The following is a 22,265-nucleotide window of genomic DNA, read 5'->3' as shown; positions in this document are numbered from 1 at the left end:
GCATCTGTGATATACGCCCATTTAGCAGACCTATGAGAAACATCTCCCAAGTTTCTTACGTTTTGCAAATAAGTCTTCTTCCAAAGAACTTGCAAAGGAGTTTAACTGTCCAAGCTGCCTTTCTGCAATTTCATTAAAGTTGTTCTTGTTTGCTTTATCCCTTGAATTGTCCCCTCTCTGAGTAAACAGTACAACTCAACTATTTCCTTTGAATGTCCCTGGATATTTAGAAAATGTAAGTAATGGAAAAACATTTGAGCCTTAAAGTCGAGTTAATGCTATCATGTATGGATTGTCCGTAAATTGAGTTTGTCTCTGGCCTGTTGGAGCAGGGACTCGCAAGCCAGCAGGATTTAAGTCTCTTAATTGAATTATTTTGATTGCTGACTTGATTGATGGAGTCAGATGTGGAACGTTTTCCTTGAGTTTTTGTCCCACTAATTCTTCTTCCAATACAGCCATACCAGACAGATACAATAGGAACCTGCTATCAATCACAACGACAACCCGGAACGTTTTGTTTATAGAGAAATGGGCCTGCCATGAGGTCCGAGTTCCACAAGCCTTCCAGACAACGTAAAACCAACAATGACATCAGATAGCAGAGCACTCTAAAGTCTAATCTTCCCATAATGCCATGCTAAATCCCACAGAGACCTACGGCAGGGAAAATGTTTTTTTTGTTTTTTTTTTTTTTAATGCCCCAGTGTTGTGCTTCCTCTCATGGCCTTTAGCGCTGTGTGTGTGTGTGTGTGTGTGTGTGTGTGTGTGTGTCCTCGCATGTTGAGAGGCGCGACAAAGAATTCAAGAGTGAATGGAGATGTCACTGTCAGACACCGGCCTCCTCGTGAATCCGCTCCAGAATGGCCAGATTGGCAGCTGTGTGTGTTGAGTGAGAGAGCATGTCGGGGGTCTGATGCTGACCCCCCCCTCCCCACCCCCCTCTCCCATACCACCCTCCACCCCCTCACCTCCCACGCCAAGGCGCTTATGGCGGTGATTGCTGCGCAGTGGGGCACACGTCTATATTTCATCCTATTCATATGAGGGGAGGCTGCTTCATCTCTTGGACATGTGCTTCCCATTAGATGGGTGTTTATTCTCCCCCATGATGTGCACAGCCATGGAAGCCTCGCATCGCTCCTATATTGGAAATAGCAGAGAAGGCTTGCTAAAGCAAAAACAATATCTGCAATCCTTGCACCCGCCAAATGAAATATGCAGAGGTTTTACATCCAAAGTTGTTGCCTTGACTTGACTGACTCAACTGTGATAGTAATATACACACTTTGATTTCAAATAGGTATCCTATTATGTGGTGCTCTCTCCCTGCAGTCTCATCTTCTCCTGCACTGAAAACGTTGACTGCTTTTAACTGTTCTGCTCATCTGTTTCCCACTGTGAAACATGACAAGCCGCACCGCCACATCACTCCGCTCCTCTCCTCTGCTCCTCTGTCTGCGAGATGAAAGCATTTCTCTGCAGATGGTCACTTTGTGCACGCTGGCCCTGGACCGTGTTGCTGCTTTTTGAAAAGCCCCTTTGCTGCATTTTCTCATTTATGTACGCCGGATTTTTGCAGCTCCCGCACACTAAGTCAAGACTTAGTGTGTGCTTGAAGATCTGTTTTGAAATACAACCCCAATTCCAATGAAGTTGGGACGTTGTGTTAAACATAAATAAAAACACAATACAATGATTTGAAAATCATGTTCAACCTATATTTAATTGAATACACTACAAAGACAAGATATTTAATGTTCAAACTGGTTCAAACTATGTTTTTTAGCAACTAATCATTAACTTAGAATTTTATGGCTGCAACACGTTCCAAAAAAGCTGGGACGGGTTCATGTTTACCACTGTGTTACATCACCTCTTCTTTTAACAACATTCAATAAACGTTTGGGAACTGAGGATGCTAATTGTTGAAGCTTTGTCGGTGGAATTCGTTCCCATTCTTGCTTGATGTACAGCTTCAGCTGTTCAACAGTCCAGGGTTGTCGTATTTTACGCTTCATAATGTGGCACACATTTTCGATGGGAGACAGGTCTGGACTGCAGCCAGGCCAGTCGAGTACCCGCACTCTTTTACTACGAAGCCACGCTGTTGTAACATGTGCAGAATGTGGTTTGGCATTGTCTTGCTGAAATAAGCAGGGGCTTCCATGAAAAAGACGTTGCTTGAATGGCAGCATATGTTTCTCCAAAACCTGTATGTACCTTTCAGCATTAATGGTGCCTTCACAGATGTGTAAGTTACCCATGCCATTGGCACTAACACAGCCCCATACCATCACAGATGCTGGCATTTGAGCTTTGCGTCCATAACAGTGCGGATGTTTTTTTTTTCCTCTTTGGCCCGGAGGGCACGACGTCCACAATTTCCAAAAACAATTTGAAATGTGGACTCGTCGGACCACAGAACACTTCTCCACTTTGCATCAGTCCATCTTAGATGAGCTCGGGCCCAGTGAAGCCAGCAGCATTTCTGGGTGTTGTTGATAAATGGCTTTTGCTTTGCATAGTAAAATTTCAAATTGCACTTACGGGTTGCACTTACGGCTGTAGCGCTGAATTGTATTTACTGACATTGGTTTTCTGAAGTGTTCCTGAGCCCATGTGGTGATATCCTTTACACATTGATGTCGGTTTTTGATGCAGGGCCGCCTGAGGGATCGAAGGTCACGGGCATTCAATGTTGGTTTTCGGCCTTGTCGCTTACATGCAGTGATTTCTCCAGATTCTCTGAACCTTTTGGTGGTGATATGGACCGTAGATGATGAAATCCCTAAATTCCTTGCAATTCTACGTTGAGGAACATTGTCCTTAAACTGTTCGACTATTTTCTCACGCACTTGTTCACAAAGAGGTGAACCTCGCCCCATCTTTGCTTGTGAATGACTGAGCAATTCTCAGCTCCTTTTATACCCAATCATGGCACCCACCTGTTCCCAATTAGCCTGTTCACCTGTGGGATGTTCCAAACAGGTGTTTGATGAGCAGTCTTTTTTGCCACCTGTCCCAGCTTTTTTGGAATGTGTTGCAGCCATAAAATTCTAAGTTAATGATTATTTGCTAAAAACAATAAAGTTTATCAGTTTGAACATTAAATATCTTGTCTTTGTGGTGTATTCAATTAAATATAGGTTGAGCATGATTTGCAAATGTCTGTTTTTATTTATATTTTACACAACGTCCCAACTTCAATTGGGGTTGTATAAATAACTATGTATTGTGGAGGAGCCCCCGTGTTTCCGGGCGAGTCTCATATCCTGCTGCTGCCCTTCTCTGGAATGGAGTGTCGTGATTCTTGGAGACGGCCCACATGTGGCCACCAAATAGAGCTGACTGCTGCGCCCTTTACACAAAGAAATTGCAGCGGGAAGGGAAATGATTTCTCTCCTATTGGAGCGAGTGCAGCAGTCGCTTCAAAGCAGCATATCTGGCCGAGGCTTTAAGCGGCCTTCCCTCTGCATTAGATGTGCGTCCTGTGATGAGCCTTTGAAGGGAGTGAGGATTCCTGGCGCTGAGATTGGGCCGCACGGGTGTCGAGGTTCAAGATTGCACCCTTCGCTCCACTAAGAGTAAACGTGTTGACCCAAAAGCTGCAATGTGACAACCGAACAGTTCCCCTGTCACGTTTTGGATGTACACGCGGACTCGTATCATAGCGGAAGGTGGTGTGGATGCGAGCGCTCGCTCAGGAGTCAGCTATGGTTGGCTTGCGGAGATTAACATTTGAGTGTGCGCTACAGATGGTGGTAATAACGATCAGATAGCCCTTGTAATGGAGACGGCCCAGTTTGTAATGGCTTCCTAAAACAACACATGGAGCGTCTTTACGAGGCCACAATCCGCCCGACTATCGCAGCGCAAACGAATGGTGTGAAAGTGAATAGCGTCGTGTCAAACAAGCTATTTATTAACACGTACACACTTTTCATTTTCATACCGACAGCCTGCTGAGTGTTATCAGACTACAGCAGTCAGGCCACCCGCCCCCTTTTGCATTCACTGTTAATGAGCCTAATGATGTGTGTCTGCGTGATTGCATCAGTCAATATGGTGTTCAATAAGGCTTGTAGAAACCCACTGACATCGTATGTGTCTGCTGGGATAAGATCTCTCAAGAAAAGATCAACTATAATTTGTATTGCATTGGGTAGGACATGTGTTAGCTGTCTTTTACTATCACGAGTTGAGAGTAAACAGAAAATAGACCTGTCACTCAAATTTTCTGATAAGAGGTTTCTTTTAAGACACACAAGGCAGCTGTGTATTAAAACAGTGTCCTAGTTAGAACACAGCCTGGCTATCTCTCATCTGCAGATTGAGTTGTTTGTTTCATGTCGTTTGTGGAAATAATCCTTTTTTATTTAAAATTGTGCTTTTATTTGTAATCATGTCAAGAAGTTTGCTTGAAAGTATGAACCTTTGTTGTTGTGCTTTATGAGTCTCACAATTAAGGATTTTAACACACGCTTCCTTTATTTGTATAGTTTGCTCTCTCAACCAAAATAGGTCCCTTCCCACAATAAAAAATAGCGAGCAAATACCCCTGTGAGTGTGATAAAAGCCACTTCTATTATAAAGCACACAGCATTTGATTGATCTGTCCCATGGTCTTGATCCCTGGGCTCGCCTGATTAAACCTATCCATCAGCTTCTCTTATCAGCGTACTCACAGATCGACCGCAGGACACTGAACTAAACCCCCTCGTATTGTTGTTACACAGAAAAAGTCAAAGGCTAAGGACGGGGAAGGGAGAGGTTTACCAGAACTCTTCTCTTCAAGGCCAGAACAAAGAAAAAAAAAGTCATTACGTTGTTTTAAAGAAATGGCCTCTGTTAAAAGGGATTTTAGATAAGTATCTGTCATGAGTGGCACACTCACATGCACACAGACGCACTTAGCTGCTGCACATATTGGAATAACCTTTCAAAAAGAGGTTGAACAGCAGCACTGCACATTGTGACAAGAGTGTTTCCCCTCTAGAGGGAAATCAGAAAGTAATGTTTCCTGTCCACAGTGTCAGCTCACCACGAGTGATGTGACCCTGCACCTGCTCGCCACTCACACACACATCACACAGATAATAACGTCTGACAGGCTGTCATTCACACGCCTGTGCGCGCACGCACACACTCGTACACACGCAGGTATTTGCTTGAAAATGAGGGCAGACATTCGGTGTTATGAATCATCAGAATGATTTGCAAGTCAAATGCCAGTTTCATAAGACGTGCCAGTTATTTACTGAAATAAATTTGAATTTCCCATCTTCTGAGTGACTGTTAAAGCAAATACATCCAGGCTACTAAAACCGGGATGATTGCATGTCGCTTTGCTCTCATTTACGTGTGAAAATCTATTCCCATCATGTTGTCAAGTCAATGAAAACATGCTTTAAAAGCCTGCAGATGGTCTTTTATGATTTGTAAGGGTTGTTTTGGAAAAGATAAAACCAGTGGCATTGAATTCCAATCTGAAAAGCCAACAATTTCACAAGGGTCAAATCAGAAATTTATGGCAGATAACGATCATGTTGCATCGTGCATCAAATCAGATAGTAGTGTCACGAGTTGACAGGTTGCTTCCTCACAATCTAAACACTTAGTTGGAATGTGATGTTGACAAGAAATGGTTTATTGAAATGAAGTTGCAGCATGCCTCGCACAGGCAGGTGGGGACCTGCCCGTGAATTTGTGGGAAGGGGGGCAGTGTGTGAACTTTCCCCAAATGCAAGTCTCGAGAACTTGCCTGCATGGCACATTCATTAACCTGGGAGCCGAGCTAATCTCTTAGCCAATTCATTTAGTCCTCAGAGAACTCCTGTGTATTAATATCCTCTCTGTGTGGCTGCTCGTGAGATGCAAAAGAAGCGTAACCATGGCGATGATTGTGTCATTATTTTGCAGTCAGATGAGTGATATCCCAGAGGGTTGAAGCTGGGTTGTCCAGGCCGGTTGAGTGGGACTGATTAGAATTGCAAATGTCCGCCAAGTGTTGTGTTTATTGTGTGTCTCAATATTGGAGACAATCAGGCGAATCAAAGCCCTCAGCTGGAGAGATGGGACTGAGGCACGGTGGGCCTCTCTGGTTGGCACCGTGTCCTCACTGCTTCCTCCCCTTCCCCTCCCTCCCCTCCTCTCTTCACTGCTCCATCATCAGGGTCGTGTGTGATGGTTCTGAAGTATGTGGACCCAGCTGGAGAAAGACAAGGAGACGCAGAATGAGCCGCTAAATCTTGCGTGCTCAATCACTCGTGGCGTGGCCGCCCTCTCACACGGCTCGGAAATATTAAATGCGTTTTATGATAATGAAAGCGCCAGCAATAGACATAAATATTCCCAGCAAAGTGCTAAAGAAATTTAATGTCTTGTACATTTGCTCAGAACACAAATTCGTCATTGATTTCATCGCTTTCTGAATCATTACAGGCGTAATTATCAGCTTTTCATAAGTGCAATTTCTTTTCCACCCCTCATAGGCCTGCTTGCATTCAGGAAAATGGAGTGAGTAGACATACAGACAGTATTAGGGGCTCAGGACACCTGTATGCAGTTCTGGAAATGAATCCTATTGGCAGGGTGCCCTTGTTAGGCTGGGTGACAGGCGGTGGTGCAAAGTGTCCCAAGCAAATCACTTGTGAATGGTTCTTCCTCAACGATCGGCCATTACCTCATTATTGACTCAATGTTTGTAGAAGATTCGACCAAATCCATCTGAAAGCTATCCAGCAGTGTTGTGTGAGTCAGGAAGCCCACTGTTTGGCTCGAGCTGTAATTGCCTCTGTCAGTTCCACATTTAGAGGCCCATCCTCTCTTGTGTTGCTACTGTTGGATTTTAATAAGAATGGAACTGTAAAGTCAATGCTTGTGCAAGAACACGTGTGAGGGTATAGGTGCACATACATGACCGTAGCCGTGCAACAGGATAAGTCCTCAGGTTATACACGGGCGTGTACAGTGGGCAGGTATGGCTACAGGGAAGTGAGTGTTCAAAATATGTTTCATTGCACTTGTTCTGCTTAACGCAAAGTTAATGGAAATGTGTTCTTTATTGCATAGAAATCATACGACTTTGAAGTGATATGATCAAGAGTCAGCAGTCGTGAAACACAGCAGTAACTGTAGCTTTTGGAGCTTGTGGCCTGTTTTGTGCCTTTGAGCTTGACAAGCAAAGAGTGAGTCTCATAATTTGCTCTCTGTGGGTGTTAGTGTGTGTGTGTGAGAGAGAGGAGAAAAAAAGAGAATCAGAGGGAGAATTGTGTTGGATCGCAGACGTGGCGGGTTTGCAAGTGTGTGAAACCGAGGAGAGAGTTCATGAGGTGACATCTCGTCAGCTGTTTGACTTTTCCCAGTTTCCCAGGCAGGCACTTTTAAGAACAATGCTGACGGGGGGGGGGAACACCAACAAGCGACAAATCAAATGCCACAAAATGCCAGTTTGTCGTTCGCCTGAATTATTGGCATCGCTTAAGATTACAGGCAGGGGAAATGCGTGAGCGACTAGCCTGTATGTGTAGCAGTTACATATCACCGGGCAGACTCATCCAGCCATCTATCTCCTAGTGCTCCTCACAATAGGCGGAATACATTAAAAATAGTGTTTGTCTGAAGAGAAAGGCATACAAGATAAATATTGTCTTTTCCACCCTCATGCTGCTGTCCCTCACACTGACAGAAGAACAATGAAAGCATTTTGAACTTTGCTCTGTGCTTTTTTACATCTATCTTCAGTACAATGAAACTGATTGAGTCTGTGCACCTTGTCTTCCCTTTGGTATTAAAAGTCAACTTTGTTTCTCTTTAGTATTCCAGACATATTGACTGAATAGCAAAGTAACATGTCCCACAGTTCCCTGACACATTTTCACATTTGTTTTGAAGATTTCTTTTGGATTTGATGAAACCAAAGTTGAACGTTTTGGCCATAATTCTAAAAGGTATCAAAATCAAAACACTGCTCATCACCAAAGAACACCATCACTACAGTGAAGCACGGTGGTGGCAGCATCATGCTTTGGGCTGGCTGGAACTGGTGCTTTAGACAATGTGAAGGGAATTAAGAACAGTTCAAAATAGGAGTCCGTGTTAGCACAAAACCTTCAGGCAGGAAACGCTGACAAGAACAACTGAATTTGTTTGGGATTAATCAGAGGCACTTTAAATGATGGTATGTGTGTGTACTGGCTCCCATGTAACATGAGTTTGAATGTGATTGGTTAATTCTGAACACAGCCACATTCCAGTTATATTCATCTATGGAACATTATTTCATTTTTTTTAATTTTTTTACTTCACCTCTGGAAAATATTGAAAAGACTTGAGGTGCACAGTTTATAGGTCACATTCCTTCGTGGAAAAAAAGTCATCAACATTGTGTGGGTTTATTACATGTAATGCGTGGGTTTATTACATGTAATGTATGTATACACACTAGTGCTCTGACAGTGATGAATGACTAGCGAATCACAATCAAATTGTTACTCCGTGCACTATTCCAAAATAATAGTCCAACGAATGAAAAGTCCAACTGATTAATTGAAAACTAGACTTGACTGACGCATTTTAGCTGCCCTGTCTCCGTACAGAAAAGTTTTTCTTTTTAGTTTAAAATGGCTTACTTTAACGAGGGAAACTCGGCATACCTTGGCCACAGGTAGACTGACAGGTCGACAGGTGCGGTCTGTTTTGCGCTAATCAGGGCCATAAATCTTCACTGACCGACACTTTTCCAGCTTGCCTGCTGCTACTAAAACCTTCTGATTACCGAGCAGCTCTAGCTGCGCCGAAAAGGAGCCATCGCTGGCTCTTTTTCAGCTTCCGTTGTTACACTTTCATGGTGTCCGTGCAGCTCATTGGAGAGCCAGGCTAAACGCAAGCCTCCTTCAGCGGCGTGCTTGTTTTTTTAAATTGTATTTATTTTTTTGGAACAAACTTTATGGAGAGTTTGGTGAAGCTACAATGCGTAAATGCGCAGAAGTCATAATGCTAGCGGGGGTAAACAAAAGCATTGCAGCTCTTGTAGAATACAATACGTACTTTGATTTGTTTTCACTGGAATGCGAAAATTATGATTTGGAATGTTTTTTTTTTTTTTTTTATTTGCAATTCAATCCGAATTCCCACCGATTCGTTTGTAGCACTAATACACACTACTGTAAATTAACTGATGTATTTGACCATCTTTATGCTGTACAGCACAGGTGTCAAACTGGTGGCGAAAGCAAATCAAAATTGCTCATTGTGTTCTGGTGTAATACCATTGAGATATTTGCAAGCATTTTTTTGTTACCAATCCCACTTTGAAAAGAAATGTAATAGTCAAAAAACATGTTTTTATAGGCTTCTGATTTCAAAACTGGTTATTCGTCAATGTATACTGTATGTAATTACGGTATATGAGGTAATCTTTCATTTATATGGGTTCCCAGTTGTAGCGGCCCTCATAACTACAATGTGGCCCGTGACAAAAATGAGTTTGACACCCCTGCTGTAGAGTATCACATGCCATTCTATGGTGGAGAACTGACACATTCCAAGCAAATTACAGAACGTTAACTTCAAACTGTAGCTTTCTATCATTTTGCCCAAACATTACCTCATTATTCACTGTAAAACTGTGATCCCATGTGTTTAAATGAGCCATGCTGAAATAGCAGGGCAATTGTCAAAAATTGAATTAAACCGTGACTGGCTCTATTAAAGCCTAAAACAATTAAAATAGCTAGCACAAACGTGTGTGTGTGTGTGTGTGTGTGTGTGTGTGTGTGTGTGTGTGTGTGGGGCGGTGTGTCTGTACATGAGCGTGGGTGCTTTTAATAGTACAGTGATGTGCTGATTAGGTTGCATCATTTAATGGCTGGTTGCTGAGAGGTGGTTCGGTTATAATGGAGATACTGAGAAGAAAATGGCTGCTGGTTAACGGCCTATGCTGTCTGCTTGGCTTTGATAATGGTTATGATTGTTCCCCCCCCCCAGGTTTCTTCCCTCAAGTGCGAGTGAAATTCAATCTTTTGGTAGTGTGAGGTGCTATTGTTCATCTGGGAGGTCTTCTTGCCTGCTTCCCTCGTGCTGTGTTCAGTGCTGATTACAAGCTCACATGCACATCCAGCTCTTGACTTGGGCTCTGCAGCTCTCGGTCCTTGGGGTCTATCGCTGTGTGACTGTCAAGAAAAGCAAACCTTCTCCAACCCCCCCCCCCTCACTCGCACTCTCTCTCTCTCTCTCTCTCTCTCTCTCTCGCTCTCTTTCAAACACATCCCACACGGGTGTGGGGCAGGCTAGCACAGAGCTGCTCAGACATGTTCGGGCACACGTATATCTACAAAGACAGTCACACATTCAGTGGGTTTGAGCCAGGCGGGTATTGGCACCCACTGTAGACTGGGCCTGTGGAGAGATCTTTACGGAGCAAGCAGAGCCCATCTGTGGCTGCTCCTCAGGGATGGAAGGCAGCTGGCTGTATGTGTGTGTGTGAGCGAGAGAAAATGTGTGATGACCAAGCTTATGTGTGTGGGGGTCACAGAGGAAGCTCAGAATGAGGCTAAACTTTCAGAGGAGGCTTTTGCAATGAAAGACAAAGTATACAGTGAACCCCCTTTTTACTGACCCACCTGCAAAAGGTAAAAATCCGTAATACAGAGAGACTATATAAACAATTTGTTTTTTACCTAGGGCTGCACAATTCATTACATTTTTATCGTGATCGAGATTTTGGCTAGTAAGTCAAGATTTTTTTCCTAACATGAGGAATGATCGTGATTACAGTATTGAGCAAAATAATCATATTATTTTGGCCATAATCATGCACCCCTACCCCCTGACATGCTTTGTGGGCAGCGTGGCAAAGAAAGTAAGTGTACACCCTACAACCGGATCTCTGGCTGAGCGCATGTTGCCATAACTCTAAATCGTACTTGCATGCACAGTGTATAAACCCATTAAAAAGATCACTCACAAATCTCTGCGAGGCACGAACAACAAAAAGCCATATAGTTGGGGTTCATTGTAGTTGGATAAATAATACAATTTTTAAATGCAATTATGTATCCAACATTTATATCCATTTTTGGGGATCTACAAGAAGCATCCATTCGCAACTTCTATTGAAATATTAATAAAACCTTGATGCAAAACAGGTCAAAGTAAAGGGTGGGTGACTGGTTGTTTCAACATTGTTGTCTAAAGGGCCAATTAAAGTGTGTCCTTGGTTTATGACGGTGCTGATATTAAACATCTCGAGGTCATGAGCAGCTTGTCGTATGAGAATATGTCGCCATGCGGTACAAGCAAACACGCTCATTACTATTACTACTACTTACTATTTTTCATACAGATATTGACTTGGATTATGATTTTACAACTGCATTAGCGTAGGTTAGCGATGGACTACGGACTACTTACAAAAATGCCCAATAGGAACGGGACTCTTTCGTAAACCGAGGACCCCCTGTAATGCCCATCCATCCCTTTTTTATACCGCTTATCCTCATTAGTGTCGCGGCTGAGCTGGAGGTTATCCCAGCTGAGTTTGGGCGATAGGCGGGGTACACCCTGAACTGGCCACCAGCCAGTTGCGGGGCACATCCCCAAAAATCATTCACACTCATAACTACGGACAATTTAGAGTATTCAACGACCCTTGTATTACATGTTTTTGGAACGCGGGTACTCTGAGAATACCCAAACAAGTGAACATACAAATGCCACACAGGAAGGCGAGAGCCCAGAGTTGAACCTCAAACCTCAGAATTGTGAGGAGAATGTGCTAACCACTCAACCTCCATGCCGCCACATTGTAATGTATTCAATTTAAATGCAAAGAAAGAGGATAAAATCTGATGTGTCATCTAACTTATGTTCAGGAATTGGGAACAGCATGTTTGAAAAAGTGTTTCCATCATGCAAAACAATGCCATCAAATGTTCAAGCTTTTCTTTCCCAATGGACTGAGGAACTTTGATGTTTGTTAACCGTAGAATCTTTTTTCTTTTTTTTTCTTTTTTAATCTAATAAAGACGAGTTGAAAATTAGTTACATGTTGTATTTGCGTGACTGCACGATTGTTTCTTCATTTACGGAAGTATTCAGGGTCAAAGGTCTCACGGGACCGATGGATGCTAAGTGGAGACGCAGCGAGCGAGCGTCTGGGCCTCCTCCCGCTGTCACCGATACTGACGATGACGTTCAATCATGACCGCACCCGGCCCGTGTTTAACTGGCCTGCTCTTAGAGAGGGATGGGCTCGGCTGGGAGGAAAACCACAGAGGCCATGAGAAGAACCAGATTATGATCCTTGGACTCTGTAATGACTCCTGACACTCGTCTCGCTCAGCAGTCCTCTTCAGCCTGTTGGTGTACAACCCGGTCCACTTGTTTCCTCCTTGTGCCAAGGCCATCTGGGTGTCATCTTGTTAGCACATTACGACGCCATGCTAGCCCCTCCGTGTGACAGTGATCGAGCGCGAGCATGTACGGAGCTTGTTTGGTGAACATGGGAGGTGTGTGTCAACCCAGGCCTGTGTGTGTGTGTGTGTGTGTGTGTGTGTGTGTGTTGCTTGTCTGTGTGTAACTGTTATGAGTCACACCGAATGTGATTTGCTCTGCGTGCCAGCCTGTTGAATAACTCAAGTGTGTGTGTGTGTGTGTGTGTGTGTGTGTGTGTGTGTGTGTGTTTGTGTCTATGTGAGAGAAAGAGGGAGGGTGTCTGCCTTCACACGTACAAAAGCATCTCTCTGCAGGGTGGAAAGCGATTCAGCTCCTTCAATTCATTTATGCTTTTCAGTCGCTGTGGTCACAGCTTACCCATAATGCAGTTTTGGATAGATGATCCAATTCCGCTGCTGAGTTGAGTCTACAATAGGGATCCAGACGTTTCTGCTATGCTAAACAATTCCGGAGCCACATGGGGTTTTGTTTTCTTTAATTTGAGGATGCTTGTCTTTGTGGCCTGCTTCTGCACTCCCATGGAGGTGACTTGTTTACTGTGTTTAACGTGAGGAAATCTGTCTGTGTACGCTGAAGGCTGCGTGTTTATATATGTGTATGTGTGTGTTTGTAGTCCATGGGAACATCTGCCCCTGCGGCAGTGTGACACAATCCAGTTATGTATACAAGCTCTTAGGTTGAATTTCTGGTTCTGAGATTGATGCTTTCTTAAGTCTGTAAACACTAGAGGGAGACACCTTTGAGACTGACAGCTCTCAGGACTCTTTAGCGTCCACTCAAGCTTCCTGACACCGTTTGTATGCATGTCTTTCTCCCTAATATGAATTGATCACACCAAATCAACAACTGTCTATGGATCTTAACCTCACATGAAGAGTGTAGACAGTACACAAAACTACCGCTTCAATGTTTCTTTTATGTGAGCATCACTCTATCTTTATGTGGATCTCATGACAGTTTTTGGCTGAAACAGCCGCAACTAGGAGATAATTATTTCACATTGATCATGAACGAGAAGAGGCTGAACCCTGTGTACCTCATTAGAGCTCCCATGCCATCAAATAATTTTTTTTCTCCTGTTTGATGCATAACATAGGTCCAAATTAGTCTGTGACATGGTTTAAGTTTGATATTGATGTGGTTTGTTGAATGCAAAAGGCAATAAATGGCATAAGGCTTGCAAAACAGGTGGATTTGAAATCGCCGTCATTGTGACGTAGTTTTGTCAATTAATATTCAAGTACCTGCCCACTTTATGGTTGGTACCCACCCACTCAACTCAGCTGAACAGCAACACGGCATTTCCGGGTTTTAAGCAAGTGAGTCTCAGCCGTATAAATGCTATACTATACATATGTTGTGTTTTACAACAACACTTAACTATATTTGTAAGTTTTAATGCAACTGTGGATGAAATAGTGAAGCTTGCATTCAATTGTTGCCAGCGATGATTGTCGCGGCAGTTTCAATTCAAATGAATGGGAGCGGATGACGAACATAACCTCAATATCACCCTTTCTTTTAATTTTCACCCACGTTTCCTTTCAGCTCACGTTCCCTATTAGTTGGCCAACATTCCAAGGCTTGTTGAATTGTGGTTCACAATGATAGTAGAACACCGAAGGGTCCAAACGCGACGTCGCTCTGATCGCTTGGCTGCCACTAGACACTGTGATATCTCCAACGACCAATCAGAGCAAAGCTGTTTTCCATATTTGGATGACGAATAAGAGTGATTCAATCAGAGCAAAGCTGTTTTCCATGTTGCAATTGCCATGCGCAAAAGACCAACTAGAATATCTTGAAAAAGGGCATCCTGGGCATTACCAACCCAAATTATCTTGCAAACCCAATAAAAAGACAACAAATATTATGATTAATTTATTCTTTTGATGGTATGGGACCTTTAAGAAAGCCCCTGCCTGCCATAAGCATCGTTTTACAACACTCAAGATGTGCACTGCAATGCACAACAGGGTTTTATGTCCTCTAAATACTGAATTTCATGATCTGCCGTAAAATAAATCCATACTCTGAAACAATGGAATATTGATGGAAATGATACGGTTGCCCTATCTGAGGGGTCTTCAGTGATAATGTGCAGGGCAGGAGTCAGAAGCCACACTGATTGTGTATGTATAATGTGAAAGAAAAATGGTAATTGGGTAGGGAAGACTTTTCCTGGTGCGATAATTACCACACTGATAGGGAGGGGAATGGAGTACCTGGTGTGGCGTTGATTGCGTTTGTGTGTGTGTGTGTGTGTATGTGTTTTCACACTCTCGGGTTCATTTTAAAGGTCATGCAGTAATCCTGAAGCCATGTTGGAGAAAGTGTGATGCTTTCTTTTTTATATATACTGTACCTGCATCTGAGCTGTTTGTTTATAACCCTCTGGATGTGTTGTTGTGGATAATGAATTTTTATCGATATGTGTCACATATTCATGCTGATGCTCAGGAGGAGCAAATCAATTAGATGCCATTTTGTTGATATGGAGTGTCTCTGGCTCTTCCTCTCCCAGTAGTTCCTGTCCATCTATTCAAGCAGCGAAGGCTGCCTGCCAGCGTGGCACTGGGGGCACAGGCTTGAGTTGACTGGACAGGGGCGGGGACTGGTTTGAGGCTCTGTGAGGGGTTCTGAGTGGGTCTTGCGTGTAGGCGCTGTTTTATACGAAAGTCGGCGAGGGCAGAGTGAATGAATGGGAAGGTCCAGGATGCACCCCACAGTGCTTTTGTGTGCTCTCCCATCCATGTGTGTGTATGGGAAAGTGGGAGGGTGAAGCATATGTGAGCTCATGTGCTCGTATTCTCCAGTGGAATGTAAAAAAAATATGTTTTTTGGGGGGGTTTAGAGGCAGGGGTCAGCTCTTTTCCTTTGCTTCGTTGTTTTCTGTTCTCTGTTCTGTGCTGTTTGTATAAGCTCTTTACAGGATTGAGCTCACATTCGAGCCATCCAGATGAAACAAAACCAACTTTGTTGGGTTTTTATGAAAATAACTCTTTCTGTTTTGTTTGGTCCAGGAAGATCCACCTAATTTGACATTAGGGGATTAGGCTTGTCTCACATTGAGGGATTTCCCCCCCCCCCACCCAATGAACTTTAGTTTGTATCTGGTCGTTGTTCCGCTCTGCACCAAAGCTCTTTTCATCAACATCTCTTATAAAGTCGGTCGACATCATGAATGAAAGATGCAATTCAACCTCCCTTTTTGAACCACTTTCCCTTTTGACCTCTTCAAAAGTACAATAATCTTCAGTCTCACATCCCCTCCTCTCCACTGGGTGGTTGTTTGTAGCAATGGAGTGCTGCTGATTAAGCCAGCTGAGAGACAAACAGGAGACAAAGTCGCAGCCCCACCAGTTTAGTTTCACATCCTGGACACGAGATGGCATGCAGTTTGCCAAGTGGAGGGCTTTTAAACTGGGCTAAATACTAATTGCTGCCCTATTTCTTTTATGTTGCTTCTTTCCCATCTGCAATGGTGCTTCCAGACCTCCACAGCAGCCAGAGCCTCATTACAGCAGACAGTTGACAAAGGCTGGGAAACAGAAGCAGGATAGCAATCTAACCGCCAACTAGAAGACTTGCTCGGAAAATTGAATCAATGACATGGGCCAGTTTGTGATTAAATCCTTCGGGGATATTAAGACATCCAGATTTTGGAAATCTTAATTATTCATCTAAATGGGTTGTGGCTATCTTTGGTATGGGAACAAATGGTATGCAAAACTGCGTATTGGTGGCCTTTTGAATGAGGACACTTCCAAAAGGGATATCTTACACAAATGATAAGAAAGGACCTACTTGTTGAGGGAAACAATTCAAGGTATAATTGTGATAGTCTTTCTTTTCTTCCCTCTGGTTTCACACGTGTTTGCTTTTTTTGTGTCTGTACAGAAAGGGCAAGTGGGGAGGGGGTGGGGGGGGCGGCGTAATGAGAGAAATGTTGAGAAGGTGAATGGGTGAAAGGATAAAGCAAGAGAGGATGGGATTGGGGAAAGAAATAAAGAAGAGAAAGCGTGAGGAATATAGGGAAGGCAGGGAGTAGATGGGATGGTCAGCAACAAAGCCCAATGTTGCCATGGAAACATGTTTAGGCCTCACTGATGCATCTTGTACATCCAGTTAGAGAATAATTGTGTCCATGTCTGTATAGACTCAGGCACGTGAACCTAGGTATGGTGTGAGCACGCACACAGACACACACACACACAAACACGCACACACACACACACACATGCGCTTAAAGGCCGGGTGTTGCTTCAGAAATGCAGAAAATTCTTAAAAGACGTTGGACAAAGGATTCCCTGTATTCTCACTCTTATAGGCCCTTGAATTAGCACAAGCCCTCCCCTCACCCTCATGAGCACCGGACAATAGTGTCTCACCCTTCCAAGTTTGTGCCCTTATATCAGCCAAAAAAACAAAACAAAAAAGAACAAAAACGTAAGGTTGCATGCCCCTGTGTTGAACCATTTTGTCAATTCCATTTTGCATTCATCCTTTTATGTGATTGAAGGCATTTATTTGGTAATGTCCATCGAATAGGGATGCTTATGAATGGTGAAAGTCTTTAATCCGATCATGTTCATTTTCATGGGGCGTTATTCTGTGAAGATGTGGCTTTTTAAATGATTGCTTTTTTTTATGGTGGATCCTCTGCCAGTGTTAAACACAAGATGAGTTATAATCCCATCAAATAGTGCTCACAGGCTCCTCTGTCTTTCCCATATTAAAAATACTCTCCCCAAACCATCTGAAGTGTCAGTTATTTAGTGGTACATGATGAAATATGGGATGTACAGTGGGTACGGAAAGTATTCAGACCCCCTTAAATCTTTCACTCTTTGTTCAGCCATTTGCTAAAATCATTTAAATTACATTTTTTTCCTCATTAATGTACACACAGCACCCCATATTGACAGAAAAAAACGCAATTGTTGTAAGTTTTGCAGATTTATTAAAAAAGAAAAACTGAAATATCACACAATTTCAACAATTCCGTTTTTTTTCTGTCAATATGGGGTGCTGTGCGTACATTAATGAGGAAAAAATGTTACTTAGATGATTTTAGCAAATGGCTGCAATATAACAAAGAGTGAAAAATTTAAGGGGGTCTGAATACTTTCCGTACCCGCTGTAGATAAAGTAAGATTATGATCTCAGAAATAGACAGTGAGGGGCCCGGCCCCTGATGTCTTGTTAAAATGTGAGGGATCAGAAATAACAACAAATGCATTGCACACAACTAAATCCTGCTTAAATCCGCTGGCATGGGCAGATCTTGCAGATAGGCTCGCTGCTGTGCTCACTGTCTGCGACCACAACACACACACACACACTCACACACGCACACACACACATACACGCACACACACACCCGTGGTCAGTCCGGCTGTCTGGGTTAATGCTTGGCTAACTGGGACAGCAGAGTTGAACCGTGTTGACATTTTAAGCCTCAAACAAGTTCAGAACAATGATTCAGGCCCAGTCTGTCCCACCCCCCCTTCCCATCAGACCGCAACCTCAGCTGAAAAATTATCTCACACACACACCTATACACACGCACACACACACACACACATGCACACACGCTGACCTGCATAAACATACACACCACTGCCCAAACACACTGAAATTCCTCGGTGTGCCCCTGCCCCCACTCGTCACACACACTTACACACATACCCGTCTCCTGCTCACAACCTTTTGTGAATAAATGAGAATTGAAGCTGATCTGATTGAGTTGGCAGAAGTGAGCGAGGTGGAGTGGTACAGTAAGGCCAAATGGATTAATTTAATCCCCTAGCAGATGATCAGCCAGTGGGAAGATGAACCAGGAAGCCTGACCCCGCACACTGTTTGCTATCTCATAGTCGGACCTTTGTTGTGAAATAGATATCATGTTCACCGGCCTTATACTGCATGCAAAGGTATTTACAGTATATATATATATATATATATATATATATATATATATATATATATATGTATATATATATATGCCACTCATCCTCTAATCCTTTTTATGGCCGCCATTTCGTGTGTGGCCATGTTGTTTCTGTCCTTAAAACATTCGGTATGGTTTATTTCAGACCTGTGTATGAGGAGGAACCTCTGAGGATTTGTGTGCCTGAACACTGTCAAGCCGTAATGTGTCATGTGTTTGTAGGCCCAAAGTAACGGCTCTGCCTAAAAGCCAAACCCAGAGAACATAAAAAAACATTAAAGCCCAAAGTATTAGGACTATATAAACTGTTTGGAAATTATTTGGCTCCTTTTCCAGACTTCCTTTATGATGTGTTACTTACAGTCTCTTTTTTTTTTTTGCTTCACAGATTTCTTGCTGGCAAAGGCCTGATTATATACCCAGACATCGGTGACAAGCTGGATATCATCTGTCCCAGAGGGGACCAAGGCCGAGAGTATGAGTACTACAAGCTGTACTTGGTGAAGAGGGACCAGGCGGAGAGCTGCAGCACGGTCCTTGATCCGAATGTACTTGTTAATTGCAACAAGCCGGAGAAGGACATCAAGTTTACCATCAAATTCCAGGAGTTCAGCCCCAACTACATGGGCCTGGAATTCAAGAGGAACGTCAACTACTACATCACCTGTAAGTGTCCTATGAAATATGATGTATTGTTGTCACGGTTTAACATTTATTTAACCAGAGAAGCTTGACGGAACTTCACTCTGCTTCACTTTCTGTTGAACGCCGACATGTGTGGCCGAGGGCTCCTGAGTTAAACTGTCCTATAATAGTGACTGCAGCATCACCGTGGCAACAGCCTAAAGTGATGTACTTGGCGAATGTTTAAGGTAAAAGTGGAAGTGGACTTTCAGTTAGTTTTCCCGACATCATGGGAATGGGAAGATGAGTTTAAAAAATATTTTATAATGCTTGCAAGTATACTTAAATATACTGAGGTACTTGTAGCATTTAGGACTTTGCAGGAGGAAATATTGCAGTGTTTTTACAGCACATAAAGAAAACATGCATTCCACCACTGCCAGCGCCAGCATTTTATTACTGCTTACATTATAACCCACTCGTAATAAAAGCAATGAAATCTTACACAATGTTTTACTGAAAATGTCATGAAACTCTTGATTTATCAGCATTTAAGTTTAATGAAATCTTTAACGACTTGTTGTAAAAATGGCAACTAGTTGTTGGAGAGATGCCTTTCTGACCATTATCAGAAATCCCCCCACACTTCCTCCCCCACTAACACCCCCCCCCCCCCCCACACACACACACACACACACCCCGCCACAAAACACACACACACATCTCGAGTGCAGCACTGTTTGCGTGCCCCTATACTCTGATATCTCTCCTTGCATGCATACATGTGTGTGTGATCTGGTTCTCTGTAATATGTATAACACAAATATAGAGCAGTGGGTAAGTTGAATTTCTCCTTGAGGAATTATTATCAGTAAAATAAAATTTAAATTAATAAGAGACTTGATAGAGATAATTGTTGATTGGTGAGACATTGTGCAATGGTACATACAGTATGACATTGGGGAGAAGGCGCGGGATGCTATGGTTTTATAGACTCATCGACAGATTATTGTCATATTCTCTCACACTCCCAATCAAAACTTAGTATTATTATCTTGATACATGCAGGCAAGTTGCTTCATGTCTGAACTACAGAAATCAGTGGAAAAAAAAGCATCTCATAATACTAAGAGCGGCTGAAGGATCTCTCCCCCATGGTGGATATATGTAGGATTTTATCACTGTTGAGTTGTAGAAAGTTGGATGAGAACCAATGTTTGAATTCTGAGAAGCAGTCAAGGCGGAAGGAGGAAGAGTGGCTTTGGGTTTTGAGGAGAGGTAGAACTGGGTGTCATTCGTCTAACAGTAAAACTTTAAGTTGAATTTACAGAAAGTATTGCCAAGAGATAAGATGTATGTGATAAAGAGGAGTGGGCCCAAGACAGAGCCTTGGGGCACACCAGAAGAAATAGGGGAAGGATGGCATTTGGTCGAGTTGAGTGGAGGACTTGGAGCGACGGATGATAAAAAATGTAACAAAAATAAAAGTAACAAAACTTGAGGAAGGCGGTTCATAGTGTAAAAGTGATTTTTTTAGTTTTAATACTATGTTCATTTCAATGTTATACCAATGATAGGACAAAATAGAGACTAAGAGGTGCATTTTTCTTTTTTATAGAGAATGTCAGTAATTAGGGCGGTACGGTGGATGACTGGTTAGCACATCTGCCTCACAGTTCTGAGGACAGATCCGGCCTCCCCTGTGTGGAGTTTGCATGTTCTCCCTGTGCCTGCATGGGTTTTCTCCGGGCACTCCCCCCACATCCCAAAAACATGCATGGTAGGTTAATTGAAGACTCAAAATTGAGGTGTGAATGTGAGTGTGAATGATTGTCTATGTGCCCTGCGATTGGCTGGCAACCAGTTCAGGGTGTACCCTGCCTTTCGCCCACATTTAGCCGGGAATCGGCTCCAACATACCCACGACCCTAGTGAGGATAACCGGTACAGAAAATGGATGGATGGATGATTTATATTTATCAATAATGAATAAATAATAATTAAATGTAATAATAGTTGATAAAAATATAGATTATGTTGTATAATATTGTAATATATGTTCCTGATTTACCCATACTTTTGTTTAAGTAACATTGCAATAATGGACATTTACTCTGCAGGGCAGTAGAAGAGCTTTCAGACAGGTGAAGGATAAGAAGAAATAATTTGTATTTTGTGGACTTGATTTGACAATAACAACTTTATTGGAGATCTCTAATGTCTCTGCTGTGCAATAGTGTATTGATGTTAGCAACTATGTGTACTTGTCTGCAGTGTTTCAGCAGACATGGAGGCTCCATTCAAGTGATGGTGCATCATTATTAGCCTCATATACTCTACATCTCTCGTGTCAGGAATAATCAAATGTTGTATTTGTCTTTGTTGTATGTTAATGCTGTTGTCCTTTGCAACAGGACTGGCTTGCTATATTTATTACACTGCAGCCTGTGCATACACCGTGGCTCACTTCATCTATCATGTATACTGTATAATGGCTGTCAGCCATATGTACAATATACATTTAAAGCCCTAGAGGCAGACGGTGAGAAGTGAGCACGTCTGCAGCTTTTCCTGTAGAGTAGAGCCCACTGTATGTTTATGAGAATGTGGTCCACACGCTCTGCAGTAGGATCTAAATCCAAATCTAAAGAGCCTGATTAATGATCAAACATGGCAGACACTGTGCGACAAAAAGATGCAATGGGAGAGCACATTCCAAAAGTCCACCTGGACTTTGACCCGGTGGCTCTGTATGTCTTTTCCTTCATCAACTCCACTACCTCCTCCACTTTATGCTCCATGACCAGGGCTGAACAAGCAACAAAAGGTTTGAGGTAAAGTAGGCACCAAATGGTGCCTGTTTATGTGGCTCTCCGATGCCCTTGTGTCACTGCAGGGGATGTCCACCACTGGGTTCCGTGCATCCCAGGCAAGCTCTGACAGATGTGTGTGTGTGTGTGTGTGTGTGTGTGTGTGTGTGTGAGTGGGTGTGAATGTGCATGTGCATGTGCATGTGCAGGAGCTAGGGGATGGTGGCGGGGCTAAATGTCAGAACCCACTGACAAAGGGTCACAGAGACCCAACAGGGGTTAGTAATGATAACCCTGCGCTGATTTAAACTCCAGACCAGCTCCAGCCTGTGCTGTCCATCAGCAGACGAACACAGACGCACACAGACACACACACACACGCACACAGACACACACATAACCAAACAAACTGGGTGCAT

General features: G+C 43.1%; 1 protein-coding gene across 1 annotated transcript in view; it reads left to right on the top strand.

Annotated features, from left to right (window-relative positions):
- efnb1 (ephrin-B1) overlaps positions 1-22,265 on the top strand; it is a 66,390-nt gene that overhangs the window by 9,539 nt on the left and 34,586 nt on the right. The window contains exon 2 of the mRNA XM_061686133.1: positions 18,801-19,078. Coding sequence (XP_061542117.1) covers positions 18,801-19,078 — 278 coding nt within the window. The remainder of the gene's footprint in view (positions 1-18,800; positions 19,079-22,265) is intronic.

Source organism: Phycodurus eques, chromosome 9 (assembly GCF_024500275.1).
Source record: "Phycodurus eques isolate BA_2022a chromosome 9, UOR_Pequ_1.1, whole genome shotgun sequence".
Lineage (NCBI taxonomy): Eukaryota > Metazoa > Chordata > Actinopteri > Syngnathiformes > Syngnathidae > Phycodurus > Phycodurus eques.
The sequence above is the reverse complement of the archived record's forward strand: the minus strand, read 5'-3'. Positions and strand labels throughout refer to the sequence as shown.